The following is a 9,834-nucleotide window of genomic DNA, read 5'->3' on the forward strand; positions in this document are numbered from 1 at the left end:
TTTTGGCTTGCTATGGGAGTTTCATTATATAGGCATAGTTGATTACATCATGGTCCATTGGTTATCAACTCAACCTTTAGTCCCCCCCTGCCCTTCCTAGAGGTTGTGGGATGACAGTTCCAACCCCTATAGGCACAAATTGGTTCTAAGAACCAGTATATCCCCACCTTGAGGTCAGGAAACTAACCCCTCCCCACAGTCATCTCAGCATACAAAAAGATCCTTATTGCAAAAGAAAATCCAAGGGTCTTAGGAGTTGTGTACCAAGAATGTGCAGAAACCAAACTTTTTTTTGTGTGTGGTGCTGGGGATTAAATCCCCAGCAAGCACTCCACCTCAGGGATACCTTCAGCCCCAAAATGTATTGCTTCCCTCACAATGTCATTCATTTTATTTAGTGTAGTAATTTTCATAAAACACAGTGTAGAATCCTACATAGAAGTGATTTCATTTTTATCATTTTCTTAAAACTATAAATCCACCTCTTTAAAAATCAAGAGAGTGCTACAAATGCATTTTATAACTGCCTATCCAGCCAAATTAATCTGAAAAGTAGGATTCCTGCTTCTAGCCCAGGAAAGAAGCAATCTTAAGTATTTCATCCAGAATAAAAAGGAAGTTGATAGAGTTGCAGGTATACCAGGTATGGGCCAGACACATGGAAGTTAACTGTATTTGTATACACTATTTCATTTAATCCAGCATTGCACTGGTAATAGGTATTCCTTTTTAAAAATCTTTAGACTTCGGAAGTAACTTGCCTAATTTGTAGACAACAAACATGTAAATCTAGACCACTTGACTAGTCTGCGTGTTTTATCATTTCCACAAATAATTCTTACAGAAACATTTCTCTATTGTTAATGCTATCAGGGATGTTCATTTCTTTATTAGTTTCCTTGAACAACCAATGCTACACTTTTCCTCTGCAGCCCTAGAATATGTTGAGTATTCCCAGGTTCTGAGAAGGATTAGATATTTCTTCCGTAATAAATGGCTACTGCCACAGTAACCGGAGAACAAAGCCATTTCTTTCAGCTTAGTATCAAATAAGCACAGTCCACTGCACCCAATTCCAAAGGCTTTATTGGTAAATACACTTTAGAAAAGAATGATCTACCCTACCCCTTCCAAGTCAGTGGAATGAACAGCTGTGTCCAGGGACTCCTCAGACTGCTGAAGGGGACCCCTTCTTTGACCACTTCTATTCATAGACCCAGTCATGAGCACAAGACTTGTAGTCAACCAGTTCTTCAGGCTTAAACCATAGGCTGATCTCTTTTTCAGCACTTTTTACAGAATCACTGCCATGAATGATGTTCCTAAAAAAGAAAACAATTACTAGTTACCATGTTTTAAAGTGCAAAAGTCTACTTAATGGGTACAATGACAGCCACTGCAGAACTTTTCAGCCAAATTGCTACTTGAAGCAGCAAGTTACACACCCCAAAATATTTCTGAAACCAACTACAAAACTATGAAGATGGTCAGGCATGGTAGCACATGCCTGTAATCTCAGAGACTCAGGATGTTAGGCAGGAGGATTTCAAGTTGGAGGCCAGCCTCAACAACTTAGCAAGGCCCTAGGCAACTTGGTAAGACCCTATCAAAGAGCTGAGGATGTGGCTCAATGATTAAGCACCCCTGGGTTCAAACTCTGGTATAAAAAAACTATGGAAGTGCTACTCTGGGAGCTGAGGCAAGAGGACTGCTTAAGCCCAGGAGTCTTAAGACTAGCCTGGGTAACACCAATACCCCATCTCAACAAAGTGACTGTAAAGGTGCTTAATTTAAAAGATTCATTGTTTCAACTATATTATGCTTCTAAATTCCCATCCCCTTGAAAAGTACTTCTAGGACTGGGGATATAGACAGTGGTAGAGTGCCTGCCTAGCATGCATGAAGCCATGAATCTGATACCCATCACTGAAAAAATGAAAAAATCTTTTTCTTTTTTTTTTTTTTTGCTGATGCTACAAAATTATTCCAATTCCTCCTCAAATTTTGAAGCATATAGAAAAAAAAAAAAAATCAAACATACACCACAACAACAAACCTTAACTAGATGTGCTTTTTTTTTTTTTGGAGGGGGGGGTAGGTGACAGAGTCTTATTAAATTGCTGAGGCTGGCCTTAAACTTGTAATCCTCCTGCCTCAGCCTCCTGAATTGCTGGGATTACAAGCAAGCACCACTGTACTTGGCCCTTACCCTTTTTATTATCTTGAAACAGGGTCTCAGAAAGTTGCTTAGGACCTAAGTTTTTAAGGCTGGCCTTGAACTTGTGATCCTCCTGCCTCAGCCTCCCGGAATCCCAGGAATTACAGGCATGCAACACTACGCCCAGCTACATGTAATTATTATCAAGGGCCATTGCTGTTGTACTTTTTTGGATCACTGATTTGTAAAGCCCAATCACGAAATGCATACTTCTTAATAATAATAACAATCCCTTCATTCCATTTGAATCTCAAAACTCTTTGGTTTTTGTATAAACTTTGTATTGGTAAGGGAACCAGAGTTAAGGGATATGCCCATGGATGGGATGCCCAGAATGCAGAACTTGGTGAGGCTAGAACCATGTAAGGAATTACCATATGCAACTCCCCTGTGCAGTGTCTTGGTTAAAATTTCAAGTGACATGGGGAAGTAGCTATTCATGAAAGTTTTTATCCAATAAAAATCACCACCTAATTTAAAATTCATTTTTCTTTTTTTAGGGGGAGGAGGTACCATGGATTGAACTTGGGCACTCAACCACCAAGCCAATCCCCAGCCCTATTTTTGTATTTTTTATTTAGAGACAGGGTCTCACAGAGTTGCTTAGTGCCTCATTGCTGAGGCTGGCTTTGAACTCACAATCTTCCTGGCCTCAGCCTCCGAGGCACTGGGATTATAGGCGTGCACCACCACGCCCGGCTAAAGTTCAGATTTTTTGAAAAACAGAATATGTCCAAAACATTTGCTTTATACTTCATTTAAGTGAGTAAAGTCATCAATACCATCCCAGGAGTTAAGTAAAAGTTATCAACACAGTTCCAGGACTCACCTGCCAACTTGAATGCAGAAGTCCCCTCGAATGGTACCTGGTTTAGAATCTGCTGGATTCGTCTCCCCAAGCATCACCCGGCCTGTCTTCACCACATTCAGCCCCTCCCAGACCTTGACCAGGGGGAAAAGGAATTGTTGCACTTAGGATCATTCCAGACAAACACCCCTACCTAACAGCACACATCAATGAGACCAATCAGTGGTAACCCTAGTAGAGAGCAGGGGCCTATATGACAAATTTTATTCCAAATATAGGATCCAGATAGAGTCTAAACTTTAAAGAGATACAGAAAAAAAATAGTTGAAGAAGGGGTAAAGTGATAACTACAATACGATCAGTGAACATCCCAGAAGACAGCAAGAGATGGCAAAGGTTGATATAAAAGGGAAAATATTCCAGGGAAGAGCAGGAGGCAAAGGTCATGCTAGGGAAACCAGAAAGGCTCTTTCTCAATTTTGGTGCCTATTACACGCTCTACTTCTCTTCATTCCCAATTGAACATTAATGCCATCTAGAAAATGCTTCATCTGTAGCATAGGATTAGAGACCTTTTGCTTCATGTATTACATAAGTTCAAATTTTTCATGAGAAATTTTTAGAAAGTATTTTTTTAAGTCTAGGAAACATTATGGTGACAAACGCTTGATGAACCTAAGAAATCTAGCACTCCTTTTGCTGGCAGTGAGGCTACCCCTAGGGGGATTTACCATAAAGCATCACTTTTTTCCTAAAATCTGATTCCCTTTCCCTTCTCCTCCCAAACTCCTAGTTAATATTTCCAGCAGGACCCATGTATAAAAGGAAGAATTTAGGGTGGGATATCTAAAAAAAGAGCAAGTAGGCACAGCAATTTCCCTGGTCTCCCCTCATCCCCAACAAGCACTCACCATAGCTACCACTGGCCCTGAGTTCATGTACTTCACCAGCCCTGGGAAGAAGGGTCGATCTTTCAGGTCAATGTAGTGCTGCTTCAGATGGTCCTCAGAGGCCTGATATTCAGAAGAGGATCCAGTTAGGAAACAAGCTAGAAAGGCTCAAGTATGGCTCCACCCCATTCTCTGAGTCCCTCATCAATGTGGTATGTTCTCCAAGAGTCCTTTGTGGGGCTAAAGATGTAGCTCAGTGGTAGAGCAACTGCCTAAATGTGCAAGGCCTTGAATTCCATAAAGGAAAGGAGGGGGAAAAGTCCCTTTTTTCACAAGGTATGTATTAAAAAAAAAAAAAAAACTATTGCAAATCCCTCCTGAGTAACTTACCAAAATACAGTCTTAAAATATTTTAAAGACTGGGAATGTAGCTCCATGGTAAAATATTTGCCTAACATGCATGAGGCCCTGGATCCAATCCCTGGTACCACAAAAGATTAAAAAAATTTAAAAGGAGAAAAGCAAAAAACAGCTTTTAAAGGGGGTTGGGGGTGTAGCTCAGTAGTAGAATGTCCCAGCTTCAATCCCCAGTACTGGGGAGGGAAAAGAAAAAGGAAAAAGAAAAAAAGAATCCTATCCAAACCATGCACCTGATGCCATTTTAGCAGAAAGACTTCTGATCATAAAAACATCCTTGTAATGTCAGTGATGTTATGGATTTTATACTACTTAACCAGATGTGATCTGAGGATCCAGACTTAGGAAGTTAAATGTTGGCTGCAACTGAAGGATAAGTCACATGGAGATCAAATTAAAATCCTGTTGCCTACCGAGGAGGCCCTTTTTTTTTTTTGGTCCGGGGATGGGGTACCAGGGATGGAACTCAGGGGCACTCGACCACTGAGCCACATCCCCAGCCCTGTTTTGTATTTTATTAAAGACAGTGTCTCACTGAGTTGCTTAGCGCCTAGCTAAACTGCTGAGGCTGGCTTTGAACTCGCGATCCTCCTGCCTCGCCTCCGGAACAGCTGGGACACGGCGCCCAGCAAACCCTTTTAAACATTTCAGATGATAACAGAACATTCTCTTCTCTGATGAACTTGGTTTTCAGTACTTATTTAACCCATCACTATCAGGGTTCGGATCTGTGCAAATCTGATGTGGCAAATACGGTCACAACCCTATGTATTTCCAGGATGGACACTGCACCCAAAACCCGCCATCCTCAAATGTCAGGCAAAGCACTGGACTTCAATCCTCCATTCTGTGCGTACGTAGACCCGCGAGGGCCGGGAAGGGAGTTCAGACTTCCTCCTCTCGCTGCCGCCCCCCGGTGACCGTCGGGCAGAGCCGCGATTCGACACAGGCTGGACGCGTCGAGGGAAGGAAGCCAGCCCTGGGCAGGAGTCACGTTACCTCCGCTTAACCTTCCCAAGGGCGTCTGTCCTCCCCAGCATCATGAAAGGGCCAGAGGACCACCGCAGCCCTGGGTAGGGGCAGAGGGCAAGGGGATTTTCCCGCGAGCGTAGTCAGCCAAGGGGACTCCATCCCGGAAAGGAGACGCAGACTAACCGCTGCCAGGGGGACGAACACCCGAGCCCGGGCGCTGAGTGGGCAGGGAGCTAAGGGAGCGTTACCCGAAGGAACTTCATGGCCACCAGCCGGAACCCCTTCTGCTCGAAGCGCTTGATGATCTCGCCCACCAGGCCGCGCTGCACGCCATCCGGCTTGATGGCGATGAACGTGCGTTCGAGGTTTGCCATGGTCCTGCGGAACCCGAGGCGCAGTCAGGGCCCGGCGTCTGCCAGGACACAGCCCCGCCGGGGCCGCGGCCCGAGTAGGGGAGGCCACGTGGACACCCGTCCGGCCACCCTCCTCCCCCGGTTCAGGGACACGTGGCTTCCCGGGCGCTTCCGCCCTGCCCCTGCAGGCGCCGCCGCCCGTATGCAGTGTCTCAAGGCCCGCGGAGGGAAGGTGCTGGGGACCCGGATCCGACCATCGCGGTGCTGCGAGGGGCCGCGGGCGCGTGGAGACCGGAGCTCGGATCCGCGGCGAAGCGGTACGGGGTGGCGGCGGAGAGTGCACCCAGTCTTACCCGGAAACTGTGGACCGGCGGTGGCTGTGCTGCAAAACCGAAATCTGAGCGACCACCGGACCCGGGAGACAGCAGAGGAGGAGGAGCGGGGGCGGGGCGCCGGACGGCCACACCCCGGAGGGCCCGCTGCCCAACCCGGGGATGCCCGGCCCGCCGAACGCGGCAGGCCGCCTTGTCCCCGCCCTGCAAGTGGACGCCCTCGCCTTGCGAGCGACTACCGGGGTTTCTAGGCGGGAGGTGATTTGTCCCCTAACTTCCGGGCCTCCCCAATTAAGACTGCCCTTGTGCCTCCTGCTTCACTTCTACTTGGCGAGAACCTACTGCTGGCCTGGAGTTCTTTCCCCAGTCTATTCCATCTGCTTTCACCCTCCGCCAGAGTGCCCCGGGTCCAGCTGGATTCCCCTGCCCTCAGGCGCCCCCAAGTCCTTATCCTTAACACCTCTGAAAGTCAGCCTTCCTTTCCCCACCCCTTTGCTTAAGCCCTGGTTAAGCCCTCAGCCTGTTCATCCACGACCTCGCCTCAAGCCTCAAGCCGCTCGCACGGAGCCTCTTTCAGCACCCTCCTCTGGGTGTCATCTGCTCTAGATTCTGTACCCTACCTCAGGAAGGCGTTCAACTCCTTGAGAAGATATTGCATGCCTTTCGCTATATGTCCCTGGTCTTGCCTGTCTCCCCACTACCCTTCCAACCTTAATTAGCTACCCTGTTCCCACACAGCACTACTTAACCACACGGTTAAGTTCAACCGGAGACACACCATAGCAAGTCTAGATTCTCACAGAAATCAGGCCTGTTGACTTGTAAACAGCCCCCATTCCTGTCTATCAGGCAAACCATTAGCTCCCTGCAGGTACCACCCACCCTTCTTTGCTGGGTCCTAACCACAAAAATCACAGAATTTCTGTACAACTCTGGTGACCCAGCCAGCTGCAGGTTTGTCTCAGGTTGGCTTGAGCCCAAGTTGGGGCCTGGAACCTTCTCAGGCACTGATTAAGACATATAGATTGTTGTCCAAAACACAAGCTGGCTAGGAGCCTGAGCCAAAATTCCCTAAACCCACATGTAAGCTCCATACTGTGGCCCCTTGCTGAGGACACCCCTTTCCTCTCCATGTCTGTCTCAAGGAGGAGCTGCAGCACTCTGAAGTTTCCCTAATAAGCTTTGGGCTGTTCACCCTGGCAGTTAGTGCTTCTTCTGGAATCCCAACAGGCTCATCTAGGGATGGTTTTCACCCTTGGAGTTCCTTGTGGGAACTACCCTGCCCATTTAATCAGGAGAAAGCATCCCTTTTTGATGGTCCCCTGCTTCTCTAGGGGAGTCAGCAAGCCCTACCCTCAGTGTCCCTTACACTGACATCTGTATACCAGCACTCCCTGCCCTGAGATGATGTGACTCTCTATGCCCCCCACCCAGTACTCTAAGCTGACCTCACTAGCACAGCACTTATTACCTGTGACTGACCAAATGGGTGACAATCCAAGCGTGTAATTACACCTTACCAGCTTCCCAAACCTTTAGTGGCAGAGCATCAACCCATGATATATTGACAATAATTGTCACTTTCCCTCATTCTAGGACAGGGTTTCCTTTGACCTCAATCTGAAGCACACTCATTTATTTTCCTTTGAAGAGTTACCAAATGTCAAACTGTGGGTAAGAGTGTGGAAATTTCACTGGGCATTTCTCTATCCAGTAGACACCTGTTTGCCCCTTGGCCAGATCACTAATACCAACATATAGTTCAATACTAACCCTCTCCAACATCTCTCCTTTCCTTCCTGGAAAGACCTTCCTTAACAAGAAGCTATAGCACTCCTGCCTCACTACCCACATTCTGCAAAGTTTCAGGTAGGTGCTGGTACTGTCATCCCACACCCTAAAACAGGACATGCTTTGCATGAAATTGAAATGCATCTAGCCTCCAGCTGCCCCAAAAGAAGGCAGCTCTATCCCAACCATCCTCCTCCTACTTTCCCTTGCTCTCTATTGCCCCTTCCAGCCAGATGAACAAATACTAAGCAAGAAACCCTGCTTAAGTTTATGGCAAAAATCAGTTGTCTTTCAATATTCATTCTCACTTTCTAGTTCACCTTTTTCCAAGGTAGAACTACTGAGTTTCTTTGTTTTTTTTTTAAGATAGAGAAGAGAGAATTTTTTAATATTTATTTTTCAGTTTTCAGTGGACACATCTTTTATTTTTATGTGGTGTTGAGGATCAAACCCAGCGCCCCATGCACGCAGGTGAGCGCGTTACCGCTTGAGCCACATCCCAGCCCCAGAACTTCTGAGTTTTACTTGAGCACAGTTTACTCAAATAAAAAGAATATTTTCCAGGCTCTTAGTAGCTAAATGCAGCCATATGACTAAGTCCTAGCCAATAGGATGTCAGGGACAGCGAAGGTATTTCACTTTTGTTTTTTTAGTTGTGTTTGGTTTGGGGTTTGTTTTGATTTCTTGTTTGGTACCAGGGATGCTTTACCACTAGGCTACATCCCCAGCTTTTTATTTTGAACCAGGGTCTCGCTAAGTTGTTTAGGACCTTGCTAAATTGCTGAGGCTGGTTTTGAACTTCAGATCGTTCTGTCTCAGCCTCCTGAGTCTCTGGGATTACAGGTATGTGCCACTGCACCTGGCTCTTTTTTTCTTTTGAGACAGGGTGTCACTATACTGCCCAGGCTAGCCTTGAACTACTGCCTTCCAGGTAGCTAGGACTACAAATATGTATCACAGAACCCAGTTTGAGTTATACCTTTAAAAGTAAAGGATACTCCTTCCATTTCCATCCCCAACTTTCTGGAATGTGGCCCTAGGGGTAGTAATCCACATGGAGTTGGTTAGAAGGAACTGAGTCCCTGGACAACCTCAAGGTTCAGAGCCTTACCACCAACACCATCCCTAATGAACAGCTTGGATTTTAAATTGGAAGAGAAGTACATTTCTGTCTTATCTCTCTTAAAACAACCAAATCAATATCCAAATAAGTCCAAGCTACTTAGATTCGTCCCACTTTGAGACCATCCCAGGGATCTAGGCCTACTGTCCAGTTTTTTTCTTAAATATTTTTTTAGTTGTAGTTGGACACAATACCTTTATTTTTTTTTATTTATTTATTTTTATGTGGTGCTAAGAATCACACCCAGTGCCTCGTACATGCTAGGCGAGTGCTCTACCGCTGAGCCATAAACCCAGCCCCTTTTCTTGAGTTTTTAAGTAGTTACAACTTCTCATATTTCTGAAGACCAGGATGGGTATCTTTTCTTTTCTTTTTTTTTTTTTTTTTTTTGTGTGTGTGTGTGTATGGTGCTAGGGATTGAATTCATGGCCTGCAAGGCAAGCACTGTACCAGTTGAGCTATATCCCCAGCCCGATATCTTTTATTTCTGATGAATCCTCTGTATCCAGTACAATCTCTGTGTATTTGTGGGGGGGACTGAACCCAGGCATGCTCTAACACTATGCCATATCCTCAGCCCTGGTTTATTAGTTTTTGTTTTTTATTTTGAGCAGAGTCTCACTAAGTTGCTTAGAGCCTCACTTAGTTGCCAAGGCAAGCCTCAAACTTGTGGTCCTTCTACCTCAGCCTCCTGAGCTGCAAGGATTACAGACATGTGCTACCACACCCAGCTCCTATTAGTTTTGACAACCTAATAGATCCTCCATAAATACTTGTTGACTGGCTCTGTGCCAAGAGTGGATGACATGCAGGAGGTGAGGAGGTAAATAGGTAAAGAGAATGCCTGTGTGTATGTGAGATCTTCAAGCCAATATAAATAATTTATATAGTATTTATACTCCAGTAGCTCAGATATTCAGAAAACACAAA

At 45.7% G+C, this 9,834-nt stretch overlaps 1 protein-coding gene across 1 annotated transcript; it reads right to left on the reverse strand.

Moving 5' to 3' along the window:
• Nucleotides 1-1,068: 1,068 nt before the first annotated feature.
• Nucleotides 1,069-6,166, reverse strand: Nme2 (NME/NM23 nucleoside diphosphate kinase 2). Its single transcript, XM_046420449.2, has 5 exons — nt 6,012-6,166; nt 5,554-5,683; nt 3,938-4,039; nt 3,048-3,160; nt 1,069-1,322 (listed from the first exon to the last, which is right to left on the reverse strand). Exons 2-5 carry the CDS (start codon nt 5,677-5,679, stop codon nt 1,205-1,207), a joined length of 459 nt encoding a protein of 152 aa, XP_046276405.1. The 5' UTR covers nt 5,680-5,683; nt 6,012-6,166; the 3' UTR covers nt 1,069-1,204.
• Nucleotides 6,167-9,834: the final 3,668 nt, after the last annotated feature.

Source organism: Marmota monax, unplaced genomic scaffold, assembly GCF_021218885.2.
Source record: "Marmota monax isolate L192 unplaced genomic scaffold, Marmota_monax_Labrador192_F-V1.1 WCK01_AAM20220418_F8-fsc00064, whole genome shotgun sequence".
In the NCBI taxonomy this organism is placed as follows: domain Eukaryota; kingdom Metazoa; phylum Chordata; class Mammalia; order Rodentia; family Sciuridae; genus Marmota; species Marmota monax.

What these genes read in the sequence shown, in the direction of transcription:
- Nme2 (XM_046420449.2), bottom strand. Translation starts at nt 5,679, where the DNA reads ATGGCAAACCTCGAACGCACGTTCATCGCCATCAAGCCGGATGGCGTG. An exon ending in CAGGGCCAGTGGTAGCTATG is followed by an intron (nt 3,161 to 3,937) that starts GTGAGTGCTTGT and finishes CCCCTGGTCAAG; the next exon opens with GTCTGGGAGGGGCTGAATGT. An exon ending in TTCTGCATTCAAGTTGGCAG is followed by an intron (nt 1,323 to 3,047) that starts GTGAGTCCTGGA and finishes TTTCTTTTTTAG; the next exon opens with GAACATCATTCATGGCAGTG.